General features: G+C 46.8%; 1 protein-coding gene across 2 annotated transcripts in view; it reads left to right on the top strand.

The window, feature by feature from the left end:
- LOC138449261 (zinc finger protein 684-like) overlaps positions 1–17,756 on the top strand; it is a 697,253-nt gene that overhangs the window by 458,698 nt on the left and 220,799 nt on the right. Inside the window, exon 1 of one of the 2 annotated variants that reach the window (XM_069604756.1) lies at positions 249–487. The exons of the other annotated variant lie outside the window; for it this stretch is intronic. Within the exon in view, the coding sequence (XP_069460857.1) occupies positions 446–487 (42 nt within the window). The 5' untranslated portion in view covers positions 249–445. Of the gene's footprint in view, positions 1–248; positions 488–17,756 lie in introns of those variants that run through there. 2 annotated transcript variants of the gene reach the window in all.

The following is a 17,756-nucleotide window of genomic DNA, read 5'->3' as shown; positions in this document are numbered from 1 at the left end:
AGCAGACGACACATGAACATTCTGCTTATGCTTTCATTAACGTATGAACAGACCCTACAAGTCCCTACATTCTTGATATTGGAATTCATACAGAATGGGTTTCCTTGTCTTCCATGTAGCACTGTCACTATTCTGAGCCTGTGATAAAAGGCAGCGTCTATCTAGTGAGCATGGCGGCCTTTTATTCCACACTGAGCAGGCCTGGGTGAGCAGTGTCTGTTCTATGCGCAGGCGTAGTTAATCATCGCCCAAAATCCGAATCTTGGTTTTGAGAACCAATATTGCCCTCTAATTACCTGCTCGTGTCATGTTTAGGAATAATACTTGAGAGCGCGCGTTTTGCCCGCGGGCGCTTTTGTGTAGTGTTTTTGGAAGGGCAGAAAGGATCCGTGGGTCTCTTGTTTGTTCCCTTTCAACAGACATCTCCACATATAACCGAATTACAATGAAAAACAGAAAAGAAATGGATCATCCTTGTACGGACCAGGTGCGTAACATCCTTGGGTCGATGTCAGTGTTTTCATGAGGATTGTCATTTTATTGTTTTATTAACAGCTGTAGTGGCCAATTGTAAATGTTTTCAGTGTTGTATGAGCAGATGATTAAAATGCTTTCTTCTGGATCCAGTTGGTTGTGAGTTTTGAATTTTTGGCCACTGGATTGCCACTTCCCAGTGGATATTCAAACGGTTAAATCGCATGCCCAAGTTAAACTCTTTGAATTCATTGTACACCCATAACAGCTTTCAGGATAAACTCGAATTTTGACAGTACTGTTGCATGTAGTAGATGCCCACATTTTGTATGTCAGAAATTGGATCCAGTAGAACCCATTTACAACTGGTACACTGACATGTCCATAACAGCCTGCTTTAATTTTCTACCTTTCACTTGCAGAGTTGTACAACTGCTCTTCAACATTGCTTGTAGAAGAGCTTAAACTAAGGCATCTAAGCATTTGTTTGTGTGACTTTTGTGCTCTAATGACCTGCTTACTTACGAGTAATCTTCATTACTCCTAGTCTTACTCTTTCTCATAGTACTTACCAGTGAGGTTCCGACCTTCATCTCAGAATCCGTTCCATCTTTTTACTATCACATATGCCTGCCCCACCCCATCCCTGGGAGTACAATGCTCCCAAACCCCCAATTGTGCCAGTTCAATACCAACTAACACAGCAGGGAAGGATTTTTCACCCCACATCAGGGCACGGACGAGGAGGGTCGTAAGTAGGGTGACGGGGAAGAGTAGGATTAGGAGTAATGAAGATTACCAGTAGGTAACCAGGTAATTACTGCCACGTCCCTCTTCCTCGTCCCAGTGCTTATTTGTGAGGCATACCAAAGATGGGTAAAAAAATTATCCATGGTTAAAAACACAGAACTGCACTTGGTCTAATACCCCATCACCAATGTATTCCCTAACACCTCAACAAAGAACCCTTGAATATGTGTACCAGCTCTCAACACTCCCTCCCCGAAGGAGGAAGAACCTTGCACATGCAAATTGAGGCGAATGTCTGGTGAACGAATTTGGGATGGCCCAGGTTGCTGCCCTGCAGATATTCTGAATCTAGACTCCTTGTGCCTCAGCCCAAGATGTGCCTCGGCACAAGATGCTGCCATGCTTCTAGTAGAGCAACATTGAACAGAAGCTGGTAAAGAAACATGCCCCCTGAATAGGCTAAAGCAATTGCCTGCCAAATCCATCAGCTAATCATTGCAAAAATCGGCTTCATGCCAGGTTTTTGACCCCCAAATGTTACAAAGAAACCGTTCAACTGCTGAAAGGTAGATGTCCAGTCCAGGTATACCAAGACAGACCTCTCAGCATCCAAGAAGAAGGATGGAAGCACTGTGTCCTGCTCCTGATGGAACTTAGAGATGGAACCCCGGATCACACAGGAGAACCAGGTAATCCGGGAGAACATGCAGCAACAGAGCTGTACACAACAATGCTCTAATTTATCGTAGCTGAAATTATAGCCACCAGAAAAACAGTTTTGCACATGAAAAACTTCATTTTGACTGACACTTCCTGTTTAAACAGAGAGTCCTGTAATGCCTATAAAATCAGGGGGAAGGGTCCCAGGGAGGTGCCCAGGACACACCATGGGCTTGGACAACAGGAAACATTTCAACAGCTGCAAGATCAATGGCACAAAGCCAGTACTGAGTACCCAGGGCTCCCTGAAAGCCTGGATTGCCGCCTACTGCATGGTTCGTAATTGAGGGGAGCCGACAGCTGTTTAGCTCCTGATTATAGCCTAAAAGAGCCTAGTTAGCTTGACACCAACAGCTACCAGGAGCTACATTTGGCTCCCCAGGCCAACCGATGCTGAATAAAGACTCTAGGTAAATTCAACTCTGTGCAATTGGAACAGTCTATAAATATACATTCAGACATATATATACAGCAGGAAGGGTTGTAAATGATGTTGAAAAGTATATATTTGCATCTTATGTGGAAGTTAGATTTGTGAAGCGCCATGTACTAACTCCTGGTCACTGGCTAATGCTGTACACCCAGGAGCTACTTTTAGCTCCTACTATTCCAATATTAATTTCGATCCCTGCTACTGGGACCTAAGAGATGATACTGCTAGACCCATGTCCCAGCTGTCTTGTAGGAACTGCAAAATCATGGGCACAGTGCAGTCCAGGGCCTGCACAGACTTCTTATCGCACAACTGTGCAAACGTCCTTGGATGCGCCTCCTAGTCCTTCAGAGGCGACAGCCACCTGGACTTCTGTATCTTCATTGCCGACTGCATAGTCAAGCCTTGTCTGCACAACTCGTGCCTCTCAACTTCCAAACTCCCCAACTCGGAATCCGTGTGGCAGAAGACCCCTGCCCAACCTGAGAGGGCACGTAGATGAGGCTAAGAACCAACCCGGAACCACTGCCAGTTCTAGTAGAAGAGGATGTCTGCAGCACCTTGGCCACACCGGTGCCAACAGAATCACCTCTGACCCAGAGTTCCAAATCTTCAGTAGGCCCTTGGGAAGCAGAGGAAATGCATAAAGAAGCCCCTTCGGCCAGTCCAGTGTCAATGTATCCACTCCCAAGACCCCAGAGGCGGGAACCTGGAAGAAAACCGGGGCAGTTTTGCATCTAGGGGTGAGGAAAACGGGTACAGGACCAAACTCCCAAACCACCGGCAGAGGAGGCGAAACAGACATGCGCAAGATCCAACTGGATGAAGGGAAAACTCTGCTCAAACTGTCTACTTGGATGTTATCCACCCCCTGACATGTATTGCCCACAAGGACAGCAAGTTGCGCTCCACCCAGCATCCCAACTGGAACATTACATATTCCAGCTTACGTGACCTAGTGCCACTCTAGCGATTCACAAATGACAAGGCCGATGTGTTGTCCATCTGCAACAGAACAGCCGACCACAGGATGAAGCTGGAACATTTTTTCAGTGCCAGAAAAATCACTGCCAATTCCCTGCAATTGGAAGACTCAGAGGCCTGAGCTGGCATCCAAAGTCCCTGAGCACTCTGGGTACCAAACACTGCACCCCACCCAAGGCCACTTGCGTTGGTAGTAACTATGTTTGTCATGGGGGTGAACCAATGGAAATTCCCTCAGGAGATTGTCCAAGTCCATCCACCACTGAAGCTGGACCCACAGTTCCGGTAAACAGGCAATTCAATGCCTCGTAAATATGGAAATCCATCATCCAAGAGCGGTGCAAGTGCAACACCAATGGACGCATGTGAAGCATAGCCCACAGAACCACAAACACATAAGCGGCCATGTGCCCCTGCCATTGCAGTCCAAAAGCAGCCCCTTTGTACTAAAGTTAAGTTCCTGGAATGGCTCCAGACAAGATTTGTCCAAATTTAGCAGGAGCCCCAGATATTTCAACACTCCACAGTTGACCTCCACATGCTCTATGAAAAGCACCGTGGAAGAAGCCTTAAGCAGCCAGCCAGTTAAGGTAACACCTATATCCCCCCGGGCCTTAAAGGCGTGCCAGCCCCTGGCCCAACACCTTCGTACACACCCTGGGAGCAGTCTAAAGGCCGAGTGGAAGAGCCCAGAATTGGAAGTGTCGTCCCAGGAAGAGAAATCGCAGATATTTCTGATGAGACCTCTGAATGGGCACATGGAATTTTTGGCATCCCTGCACCTCTAGGACGCGTACATCCATCTCCTCGATCAACAGGATTATCCTCTGCAGACTCTGTCTTGAAATGCAGAGTCTGCATGAACACATTCAGTCTCTTGAGGTCCATGACAAGCCTGTACTTGCCTTTCAGTTTTGGTACCACAATTGTGACAGAGGAGAAACCCATAGCCCTCTCCTTCCTGGGAACTTCCTGGATCCTCCCTTAATCCAACGACTCCAGGACAACCTGCATCATGGCCAGAGTGTTTCTGCGCTCCTGGGAATAAGAGTCTCCAGTGCTCCTGAGCACGGTGGAGGTGAGGAGAACTCGATCTGGTAGCCCCCACCAAACAGTCTTCACCCAAACATTGGAAGACACAGCCCTCCATGTGCGCTAGAACCAAGGGTTTTCCACACTTCTGTGGGATCTTAGAATGACTCCCACCAGGGGGCTTACGAAAACCCCCTTTGGGCACAGTACGACATCCGAAACATCTTAAGCCCGCCAGATGTACCAACACGGGGCTTTGCATCAGAGCACCTCCATAGCTTGTCAGCCTTGAACACTCATTACACCCTGTCCTCTAGAGAGTTGACAAACATCTTTCCGTCAAAAGGAATCTTCATGGCCACCGCCTTCTGATGACCATCAGAGTGCCAACCTCAGAGGTGCAAGTGACAGCGGCACGATACTGCAACCCCGATGATCACTGTGACATATGCCAAATCTGACAGAAGCTCACCTGCGACTGCATAGCCTGCAGCAGCTGAGCACAGTCTGCCGCTTCTTCCAGTAGCTGAGCTAACTTCCGAAAGCCACCCAGTGAAGTCTCAGCCGTGTATGAGGTGTATGTAGCCGCCCAAAAGGCCATGTGCGCCCCAGCGTAAGACCTTCAACGCCAAATCCGCCTTTTTGTCCACTGTACAACGCATGACCGATTCCTCAGCCACCATCGCGAGTGACTCATCGGCCTCGACGGAATAGTATCCACCTGAAGTACCTGTGTAAGCACTCCCTTCTCACCATGTAAGGGATAAAGCTTGGACATAAAGTAAGGACTTGCCACTTTTGCCAGCTTCTGCCAGTCTCCAAGTACCTCCTGAATTAATTTCTGGAAACAACCACAGCCCCACCTTGATTGTATGTTTAAACAGTCATGGAGGAAGCCAGGACCCAGGCATCACACTAGCCACGGGAGGCAGATTCCATCGGCACCAGGCATAGCTGAAGCCTCAGCTCCCACAACCTCACAATCGTTTGGCGCTGCAGGAGCAGTGTTTACAGCAAAAGCAAAAAATAAATGTAAGCCCAGTTGTGCTTTCACTGAATTGGGGATCGAAAAAAAGAGACCTTTTTAAAATACTGCCAACAAGCGCACATCATGCGCATTATTGAAGTGAATAGGCTCTGTTTGCTTTAATCACAAAGTGCTCTCGTTTGGGTGCACGTTGAAGGTGTTAAACCTTCCTGTGGCCATTTGCTCCTTTTCCACCACAGAGCTTCCCACTCTTGAAGTTGGCCGACCCTTCCTAGGGTTGAGGAGCCACTCATTACTCGACAGTTGGTCCCCTGTGATTGGCTGTCTCTTTATCATCAGCCAATCCCACGCGCCGGCAGGCAGAAGCCGGCCCCGCCATCGAAAGCCCACATCTAAGGCCCACATCTGAGCCTGTCCGGGCCGAGACGTCCCCCACCTTTTGTCGCCCCTCCTCAAACTGTGATTCGCCCTCCAGACTTGCATACTGCTACCCCACGAACCTGGGCCTTTGGACCTCTATGCTCCCTGCAGTTCTACCAGTGAGTGATGGCTGAGATCTCCCATTGCCTCCTCCACTAACTTTCTGAACCAATTACTGTGCCTACTCTGCCGTCCTTGCCTCATCTAATCTTCTCTCACTGCATTTGTGCCAATGCTTTTGAAATTAATTTTAAGGTGTGTGCGCTTTTTACATCTCTTGCATTTGTGCCCCTTGTTTTTTGAAATTCGCATTTCCTTTTTTCCATTGCATTTGTGCCTTTTGTGACTACTAAGCCACCCAGTGAGTTTAGCAACAACTGTGCTGTGCAGCCACTCTTCTTTCATTCCTCAACTAACCTCTGCCGCCCCTATGGCTCTCAACTACCTTTCCAACTCCTACATTATCACCTATCCTCCTTCCCTCACGAAGTCTGGAATGAAAAAAGCACAAAAAAGACATCCTGTCCACGAACCCTGGCCTACCATCGCAGACACCTACGTCAGCCCAACTTCCAGACAGTTCTTCACCGATATCCTCTTCTCTGTCCCTTCCCCATATCTATGGACTCCTCATCTCATCTCCACTCTCCACCCTTTGACATCCTCTCCCATTAATGATGGCATCAAGTGGGAAATCCTCTTGGCCGGCTCTCATCACGATGCATTGTTATGTCTCCCACACAGGCATTAACTTGGTTCAGGGTCCTCAACCCAACCTCTTCCTCTTTGACCAGTGCCTGCTGTTCGTCATTAACTTCCTTCACATGCCTCTCCTCCTACCTCTGCCTCTCTGTCCCTTCCCCCATCTCTATGTCCCTTCACCTCTGGCTGGTGTACCACGGCCCTGTACTCCACCTCAGAAAACCTTCAAAGGTGGAGACCTCCTTCACCTGGCTACTTTTAACGCCCGCTCAGCCAACAAACACTCTGCCGACATCTGCCTCCTTCTTGAAGACACTGACCTCGACATTCTCGCCATTCTTACCGAGACATGGTTCAATGCCAGTTCAGTCACTGCTTTTGACTCCCTGATGGCTTCACGTTCATCTGTAAGCCACAACCTCACCTTGCTGGTGGTGGGGTTGCCTTAATCTTCCCTGAGTGAGTTCCTTCTTCCATCATACCCACCCAGCCCTACTCTGCTTTTGAGAGCCTGGTCTGCAAGCTGGTCATCTCTCCCTCCTCCTCCCTGACCGTTGCTAGCATGTAGAGGCCTCCTGGCGCTACCACCCTGTTCCTCTCTGAATGGGCTGATTTCTGTTCCTCCCTACTCTCAACAAGCTCTAATCTCCTCCTGATGGGTGATGTAAACGTCCAATTGGACTCCCCTGTCACAGCATCCACTCTCTTCCTTGACCTCTGCCTATCACCATCTCTCTCTCCATTCTCCCTTCCGACCCAACCCACTTGGCTGGACACACTCTGGTCGCCCTCATCCATTCTGGTCTCCAACCTCCCCCGCCTCCTTCTGGTCACTCAACTCTCTTGGTCAGACCATTCTCTCCTCTCACCTGGGTCCCCCCTGCTCTATGAGCACCCCCTAAAAGCCCTGCCATCCTCGTTCACGAACATCCATCCGATGAAACAAGTGTTAGCTGCTGCCTTCGCATCAGCCTTCATGCCCCCCTCACCCAACCACAGATTCTACCACTGACTCTGCTCTCAGCAACCTCCATTTGGCCATTACCAACACCCTTGACATTCTTGCCCCATTTCATGAGGATCCTCCTGAAAACCGCCACCAAACGTAACACCTGGTACTACCCTGAACTTTCAGCCCTGAAACGCAAGTGCAGAGCTGTGGAACGGAAGTGGCTAACCTCAGGCTCACCCTCTGACAAACTGGCCTGCCTCCTGCTCCAAAGGCAATACAGACTCTCCATCCGTGCCAAGAAAAGGTCCCACATCCAGGCATGGGTTTCGGGTGCCTCCAACAACACGGCTGAACTCTTTAAAATCTGCAGGGAACTAGCCAACCCTTCCGCAGTCTCCTCCTCCCCTCTTCTGTCCCAGGCCCTCTGCAACGCACTGGCCACACACTTCACCTCTAAAACTCTGGACATCCCGAGCACCCTTGCTATCCTCCGACCCAACCCCTCCCTCACTCCCTTGCTACCCTCCCACCTAACCCCTCCCTCACTCCTTTGCCTCCTACAGATTCTCACCCTCCTTCCTCTCTCTCCTTGTTCTCCCCCTCTCTCCTCCTTCTCTCCTGTCGCTCCTGAAGAAGTCACCAAAGTGATCTGCTTCATGGAAGGTCTCTTCCAAACCGGTTTCCGCTTGCTCCTCCAGAAACATCAAGATCAACATTAACTCTCTTGCCCCTGTCTCTCTGATCTCTGCAACCACTTTGTTGCCACTGAATCTTTACCCTCTTCCCTCAATCACTACCTTGTGTGCCACCTCCTGAAACCATCAGCTACCAGGATGTACTTTTGGCTCCTAGTGCCAACTGGTGCCTGTTAGACCCATGGGCTAAGTCAGAAGTGGTGGCTTGACACGTCGTGTAGCAAAATATGCTTCCCTGCAATATACCCCTCAAGAGTACTAAAGCACGGTTTGAGGTGAGTATTGCCCGAAAGATGAGTTGCGCCCTGGTACACCGCTGGCTGCAAAGGAAAACAAAGGATTAAGCAAATAGCAGCAAACAGATGGAGGGCTAAACATGAACACAACAAAAGTACTCACTATGGTGAAGTTTAGATCTGTCTAGTGTTTCAGGCAAGGACATAAGGTGTAACCCCGGGAAACAGAACAGACTGTTACTCAGGCATAAAGTATAACAAAAGTAGAGATGAGATAGGATTTTACTCTGCTTACCGATTTGAGAGATGAAGAGACCTGAGGAATGGTCCACAGTGAATCAGCAGCAGGTGTAAAAGGACAAGGTTCCAGAAGAATTGTAGCACCCCTATTCCCGCCGGCATGAGGATGCCTCTAAGGAAGTCCAAGGGTTAACTTAACACCGCCGAAACGAGGACGCCTAAAACCAGGTCCTTAATCCTTGCGCCAATGTCCAAAGTAATATGCGCCAATGTCCAAAGTAATATGTCTGTTGCAATCCAAACACTGATGCGTGAAAATCCAAAGAAATGCAGAAATGAAGAGGCTGGAGTTTCAGGTGCCGTGGCGTGGGTGAGTCACAATGAGGAAACAGAAGAGGGAAATCCGAGGCAGTCCAGATACAGTTCCGAAGTCAGCAAAAGGCGGGGGCAGAAGCACAAGGGGAAACCAATGGAGTCCAGGTACATTCGAGTCAGAATACCAAGCAAACGTAGGACAAAACAGGAGAAAGAGCAGGGAGTCCAATAAACAGGCCAATGAATCAAAATACCAAGAGACAAGAGTTCGTAACGCAATGCAGCTTACAGAAACAAATTCAGAAGCAGCGCCTTGCGAGCTGGGCGGCGCTTAAATCATGAACAGCTGATTGTACGCACGGCGTCTCGCCGTACGCCTGAGAGTAAACGTCTGTGCATTGGTTGCCAGCGTTTCCATGACAATCCATAACGTTCTCTGAAAGAACGAGTGCGTGCACATGAAGCTATCGTGTGAGGCGTCAGCAAACGCTGTTTAACCCTAAAGGGCCGGGTCAGAAAAGCAGACTTCTTGGAGACAATAGGGTGTCTAATTCTGCAAGCAGATTGACCAACACGTGGGAAAGGTGATCTGAATACACCGGGCCTTAATCGAGGCAGAACCCTGACAGTTCTCCCTCCCCGCCCCCCAAAGATACATCTCTGGCACGGGAAGCAAGAAATCGAAACAAAGGGACCGGAGCGTGTAAATTAGATTCAGGCTCCAATGTACGGTCCTCTGGACCATAACCTTTCCAATCAACAAGATAATGGTGCACCCAACGTAGGATCTTGTTATCCAAGATGGCATAAACCTCATACTCCTCAACCCCTTGGACAAGGACAGGAGGCGGACGGGAAGAAAGACGGGTCCCAGAAGGGCATGGTTTCAAAAGCGAAACATGAAAGAGCGGATGGATCTTCCAATGGGAGGGCAATTCCAAACAAACCACCAGAGGATTGAGTGTCTCTTTTACAGGAAACGGTCCCACAAAACGAGGCAACAAACACTTTCTACCTGGAATGCGATGGTTTTTGGATGCAGCCATACCAACATCCCAGGCTGATAATCTGGTGCTGGGGTACGATGTCGATCAGCGTAGATTGTGGCTTGCTTATGAGCAGTCTCCAGGTGCTCAACAACCTGCTCCCTTAAAGCAGCAAAATCACGTAAGCACCCCTGAATGGCCAGGCTATCCACAGCAGGTACCAAATCCAAAGGAAGTGTCCTAGGGTGTTGCACATAAATAGCAAGCGTGGTGCTCGTAGAAGTATGGACTGAGTTATTATATGCAAAATTGGCCGCTCCCAATTCTTCTAACCAGGATTCCTGATTTTGTGTGATCAAACAACTTAAGAACTGTTCCATAGTTGCATTGGCTCTCTCCGTCTGCCCATCTGTTTCAGGATGGTAAACAGTGGAATAGCGTCCGTCAATGCCCAAAGCAGTAGTGATGTGCCAGAAATGTGAGGTAAATGGAGTACCCAGATCAGAGACAATGATTTTGGGTAACCCAAAACATCGAAAAACATTATGCAGAAACAGGTCCGCCAGAACGGGTGCAGAAGGAAGACCTGACATGGAATGAACAAGGCCATTTAGGAGAAATAATCAGTAATGACCCAAATAGTATCATAACCCCGGACAAGAGGCAGTTCCACCACAAAATCCATAGAAACCATAGCACAAGGCCTTTTTGGGATAGGTAAGGGTTGCATCAATCCCATAGGCCTGGAAGTGGTACCCTTACATTGGGCACAAATGGCACATTTGCTGATGTAGTCTGCCACATCCTTGCTCACAGATGGCTAGAAAGACCAGCGCTTCAGTTGTTCAAGGGTCTTGCGCCTGCCAGGATGTGCCGCCATTAGGGCATCATGACACCACTGAAGGGCTGTTAATCGGGTCTCGGTGGTAGGGAGATGTCGCCCTTGTACATAAGGTAGGGACTGCACAACATCCATGTCATAATCATAGATCTCAACATCCATGTCATAATCATAGATCTCAGGGGGGTTGGTAGACACGCATTCTTGGTCTTTAGAGACAAATCTAATGTACAAGAAGAAACAACGTGAGAGGGTTGTAAAACAAACCCTTCCCAGGAACGTGAGGAATTCTCCCGTTCAGTCGGGACAAAGCATCTGCCTTGGAGTGCAGAACACCTGGCGATAGGTAATAATGGAACAAAATTCATGCCAACGTGCATGACAAGCTGTAGTACAGCGTACAGATTTGAGGGCAAGGAGGTTACGATGATCTATATAGACTTGTAGGAACTGTGGTTCCAAGAAGATGATGTCTCCAAACCATGAAAGCGTCTCGTACCGCAAGTAACTCAAGTTCAGTAATGGTGTAATTCATTTCGAAGTTCGTGAGCTTTCTGGAGTGATTGGCCACCGGATGTAAAAAACCTGTATCTGCACATAACTGTGATAATACAGCCCCGATAGCATGGTCAGATGCATCAGCTTCAACAATGAACGGACAAGCCGAATCTAGATGTTGGAGCACAGGGGCTGAAGTAAAAGCAAACTTTATGGTATCAAAGGCATGTTTCGCCTGATCAGTCCAGATGAAAGGATGTTTTGAACTGGTAAGTCTCGGCAATGGAGTTGTGGTAGCCGAAAATGAAAGGATAAACCTCCTATAAAAATTTGAAAACCCTAAAAAGGATTGGAGGGACTTAATGGATGTAGGGACAGGCCAGTACAGATTAGCCTGGACCTTGGTATTGCTCATTTTCACACCATCGCTGGTTATATCGTAACCCAGGAATTCCACTTGGGTAACATGGAACACACACTTTTCAAATTTGGCCTAGAGGTTATTATCACTCAATCTTTGTAACACTGTGAATACGTGTTGACCGTGCATTTCATAGTAAGGCGAGTATATGAGAATGTCGTCGAGATAGACAATCATAAAACAATCCATTAAATCCTTGAAGACAACATTAATGAAGTACTGGAACGTGACAGGGGCATTGCACAAGCCAAACAGCATGACCAGATATTCAAACAGCCCGTATTTGATCTTAATGGCCGTTTTCCATTCATTGCCTTTCCGTATCCTAACCAGGTTGTAAGCACCTCTTAGGACCAACTTGGTAAAGATTATAGAAGAGCCAAGTTGATCCAACAGTACTGAGTTAAGTGCAATCGGATATTGGTTACGGATTGTGATTGCATTCAACTCCCTCTAATCAATACAGGGACGTAAGTCCCCCTCCTTCTTGGGAACAAAAAAGAGAGGAGAAGCAGCAGGGGAGCGAGAGGGATGTATGAAACCTGAACTTAATGCCTGATCCAGGTAATCTTTAAGTACTGCATCCTCCTTTTGCGTAAGTGAGTATACTCTACTCGAAGGTATGGTAGCGTCCGGGATTAAATCGATAGGACAGTCATAGGGACGATGCAGAGGTAGTACTTCCGCCGCTTTCTTATAAAAAAAAACGTCCCTGTAAGACTCATGTTCCTTGGGTAGGATAAGAGTAGTGACAGCCACGATTACTGAGGCTGAATCCAAAATCATGGAACCGGGGCTATAAAGGTTCACCTTAGTGGACAGACGGGTTTCCCTACAATAGTCAGAAACAAAGTCCAATGACCCTGTACACCAATCAACTGCCGGATTGTGCTTATTTAACTAGGGTAATCCTAATATTAGCTTGAACTGAGGGGCCGCAATGACATCAAAAGTGATAATTTCAGAATGCACAGAACCAAAAGTCATAGTGAGATCAACAGTGTGCTCCGTAACCAAACCGGAGAGCAGGGTAGTACCATCCACAGCATTCACCAGTTCTAGAACTTCTTTGGAGACAACTAGTATGGAGTTTTCTCGAATATACTGTGCATCCACATAGTTTCCTGTAGCTTCGGGATCAAGAATGGCCTCAAATGGCCAAGGTTCCCTCGAGGGGTAAGACAAGGTAGCAGAAACAGAGAAGGGAACCAACCTCCTGGGATCCATAACAGCATGGCTCGACAAAGGGACCAGGTCTATTGTCGGGCTTTGGCTTTTTCCCGCCTTCTTAGGTTTCTTTGGGCAGAGTCAGATGAACCACAATAAAAACACAGATGTTTTTTCTGCGATGTTCTCTTTCTGTGCTAGAAAGCGGACCTCTCAAGACTCCAATTTGCATGGGTTCAGCAATCAAAGCTGGGGTTATTACAGGAGGACCTAAGGAGGATGACCTCTTCTCCCCTTTACGTTCTGCCTTGCGAGCGTCTATTTGCAACACAAGGTCAAACAAACTTGTAGCAATAAATGTCTTCAGGGTGAAGATCAAATTCATACTGAATTTGAATTGGTGGAGGAAGGCAGTAATTGCTTACCTTGGTGTATATTGAAGTCAGGTCTTGCAAATTGGTTTTAGGTATAGGTCTAGTAGAAGCGTACTCTCCATGCCACTTTATAGGTGTATAACAAGAATTGGAACTGTTAATCAACTTGAAGACATTTATTGCTACAAGTTTGTTTGGCTCAGGTATACTATAAAGTGTATACTTGTGCTACCCTATTGGTGATTAGGGATGGCTAGGTTTAGTAATCAAACCCAAAATGCCCATTTAGTAATGTGTTTGTTTGCATGTACCCTTAGATATAGGAACCGGGATTATAAAGGAACGAAAAAAGACCTACAGACAGCACAAGACAAATTTCTGCCCCTGAAGAATGTCCAGTTACTTAGAATATCAAGGAGAGAAACTTATATAAGTTGGGCTATGTTGACACAGTAGGAAGCAAGAGAAATTAAGTTGCTACTGTGTTTGTTTCAAGCATTTTTTAACTTGATTCTGTGAGGTGGAATAATTATTTTTATCATTGTATACCGATATGTTGTGTATATGTGTTTTTTTAATGTTTTTTGATACTTGTGCTGTGAATAAGTAAATGAATTAAAGTATGACATTTTAGGAAACTTTGCATATGTTATTAATTACACTATACACAGCCGATATTTGCTAATAGGTTGCTCATAGTTCCTTGATATCTGAGGGTAGCATGTTGTGTTATTGAGTATGTATGTGTCCCTTCTTTTGGTTGAATAGATGTATTGTATCCTCACTTGGTAGGAGGGATCATCACCACAGTGTGGGACAACCCTGGAATGAAATAACTTGTTTGTTTTCCATTACATAACATTTTGTGCAACTTTAAACTTATTAAGAATGGATTCAATGTATGTTTTTGAAAAGTTTAAAAACGTTAAAATGCACGTATCAGAGCTAGTTAAAATCACAATCTCCCAATAAGTTTAATAATTTGCATGTCATGGTAAATATTTTGTTTGTCAACACTATTATTTACTAAGAAGCAGAGATCTTTCCACGGTTCTGGCACAGCTGCGCAACCAGTTTAGTTGGGCCAAATGCACCGTTCATGTCTCGTATTGTGGGCCAGATTTTCCATGGGGGTGACCAGGTGTTAGGGGGATAGATGTGCTAATTTAAAACCAAAGAACGGTGACATGTGTTTTGTATGTTACGTATTACATTTTGTTGAGTTTTCTGACTGTTGAAAAATTATATATTAAGGTTACAGAAATAATAAGGCAATAGGAAGCAAAACATTCACAATGAGCACAATTAAATTAAACAGACAAAAGTACTTTACAAATTGTAAGTAACTTAATATTTGTAACCATGACGGCAGGTAAAGTGAATTGCCTGCCACTCCCAACACTTTTAATAATACCTAATGTACAACTCACCATTAGGACTTAAGTAATCATAGTATCTGACTGAATACTGTTATCAGCAATCATCATTACACCTAGTCCTTCTCTCTCATCACTCCCTACTATTTTGAAGGTAGTCTGTTTCCCTCCAGTCTTTCTTCGAGACATTCCTCCTTTTAAAAAAAAAAAAGAAAGTTTTGAGTTCCTCTTCACCCACACAGGCTAACCTACTCCCACTCTTCCTGTTCTTATACTCAAGGAGTTGGGGCAGTTGGTTAATACAGTTAGAGAAAGGCTGGTATCAGCACTGTGGCGAGGAAGTGGATGACCAGGTGTAATTTGGATTACTGATAAAAAATGAATTGGAGCATGACCTCCATGTCTTCGCTTCCTTGTCCCAGTCAGTCCTCTCTCGGAGTTTAGCATATAACAGATTGTTCTGATAAGCCTAGAAATTAAACTGGTCCATCCATGCCGCCATGCCAAGTGAAGCATGATGGTTTCATCTCATGAGAGAAGCCTGGAGGACTGTAGTGGTAAAGTTGTGATTCGCTGAACCATGGCTATGGAGCCGATAGTGTTCATTAGGTAGCCCATGTGGTGGCCCTATAGATGTTCATCAAGGGGGTATTACTCACCTCACCCCAATAGGTGGCCAACCCTCTGGTTAAACACCCGTCCCGCCCCCCCAGGGGGTGTAAGACAGGAAACGGTGTCCTTAAACCAAGAGCTGATGCAGAGGGAGAAGGCTGTTTCCTTTGCTCGCTTCCAAGAGGAGACGAAGATGCTCAGGATCAGGAGGATGGTGCTCTATCCAGGTACATGGGAAGGACTGATCTGATGTGCAGAGTATTAATGAGGTCCCTGTTCCATTCAGGGGAGGGAAAAATAGGGTGTTGTCCTGTGAAATGATAAATGGGGTGACCATGTGGCTTGTGGGGAGGTGCAGAGGAGAGACTGTCCTCCTGACTAAAGTGAATGCCACCAGCAAGCCTCAAATTCTTAAAAATCCTGCCAGACCTGCAGGTCAGGTAACCTGGTTTATTTTTTCAACCTAAGTGAATTGTGCTCAGCCCATGAACATGACGACATAATATTTTAGGTATTGAAAAGGTATGGTGAAGCATGAATTAACATTACAGCAATGTTCATGTGTCTTTTCAGTATTCTCCTCCTTCTGGACACATTGGAACACAATCACCCATAGGCCACAGAGAGTATAAGATCCCCCACGTGTGAAGTTGCATTAGGAGGCTAATGTGATGGTTATAATAAGGGCTCCAATTTTTATGTTTTTACTGTTTGCTACACACACATTCAGACTGAAATCACACTGATTAATTTCAGAATTTATTTGAACAAAATGGAAAAAGGTGGAAATTAGTTTGTCTTAATTAGCTCTTCAGGGGCCAAATTAGGGAAACTTTGTGACAGTTCAAGTTATTATTATTATTATGGTATTTATTGAACGCGGACCTAGCTGCGAGAAACAACGGAGCACTTTACAGAGGTATACACCAATACAGATACATAACTGAGCACTTTACAGAGGTAACAGAACAGATATACAGCGGGGGTATAATACAGAGGGACACAGAGCAGGGGATACAGCTCTACCAGGTGGTGGGAAGGAGAGGGGTTGGCGCTGTCTAGCGAGTCCGGTGGTGCGAGGGGTGACGTGATGGCCTAGGTGTTGAAGAGGAGAGACTTCTTGAAAAGGTGGGTCTTGAGTTCTTTTCTGACATATAGGAGCGTGGGGCCGAGTCTGATGCCGACGGGGAGGAGGTTCCATTATCTTGGGGCATAGGCAGAGAATGCTTGTTTACTGGTCATTTCCTTTTTGCAGCAGCAGATTTCATGGTAAAACAGGGCTGCTGCTAAGCTCCCGCTCTTCATTCACGTTCTGTTTTATTACCATTGGGCAACTTTTAATTTTATTTCCTTTCACAGGCTGTGTACTGCACGCAGCATGCGCTTGTGACTGGGTGCATCTTTTCCCTATAGCTGTAATCGGCTTACATGATCTAGTTTTTATTTGGTTTTCTTTTTCACTTTAATTTGATTTATTTTATTTTATATGTATACCGATTCATCGCGGTGGAGGTTACCTGGTCTCGTGCGGTTTGGTGTCCTGCGCCCGTCTCTGCCTGCCGTTACGGGCTTCTTTGTCATTTTCTTCCGTGTGCACATTCTACTGCAAGTCTTTCCGCCCTGGCCATCATAGTACTGCAGCAGATTGCCTCCTGCCTCGTGTGCTTTTTTAGGAATGCCGCGCCCCTGGCAGCGCAGCAGACATACGCAGAGGAAGCGCCTCGTCTGCTCCAAAGTCCGGACCATCTACGTCCATCCGTGCTCCAGGTGCGATATGGGCAGACCCCCAGCACCCTGCATGGGTTCACAGGTGTGTCTTGTGACATGCTGGCTGATTCAGCACGGCCCGCCACTGTGCGGCCCCCAGGATGACTTCTCACCCTCCCTATTGCTTCCCTCGCACCTCCTGGTGTGCCCAGGCTCACAGGGCTTCCTACTTAACATGTGGTCACTGAAAGCTCATGCTCTCTGGTTTTGTGAGCTGCTCCAGGAACATACGCCAGATATGGTGTTTGTCACGGAAACCTGGCTTAACGAGGCTTCTGCCCCTGCCTAGTTCAAGCTTTGCCATCTGACTACTATATCCTGCGCTTGGACTGTCCCCCTCCTCATGCAGGCGGCGGAATAGCCCTGGTGCACTACTCTAGCATAGCATGCTCTATCCTCCCATTTACTCACGATATGAAAGTGGAAGCTTTTCTGATCCCTGTCGGTTTATCAGCAGTAAGCACAGTCTGTGTTGTTTACCGCCCAACTGCAGTGGACTCCCTGTTTCTACTTGCCTTTGATTAAATAATTGCATTTCTTCACCTGCTATAAAGATTTAATTATTTGGGGTGATTTTAATGTACACCCTAATGACCCATCGGATTGTCATGTACACCTCCTGATTTCCGCTTTCTCTGACCTTGGTCTTTGCCAACTGGTCACAGGCCCGACTCATATACAGGGCAACACCTTAGTCTTTTGTTCTTGGTCCCGGGTCTGGTGTCCGTCCGACCAGCTAGCCCCCTGGTGTGGACTGATCACTTTCTGATTCC

This window comes from Ambystoma mexicanum, chromosome 1p (genome assembly GCF_040938575.1).
Source record: "Ambystoma mexicanum isolate Mex_15411 chromosome 1p, UKY_AmexF1_1, whole genome shotgun sequence".
NCBI lineage: Eukaryota > Metazoa > Chordata > Amphibia > Caudata > Ambystomatidae > Ambystoma > Ambystoma mexicanum.
This window is presented reverse-complemented; position numbering and strand designations above follow the sequence as displayed.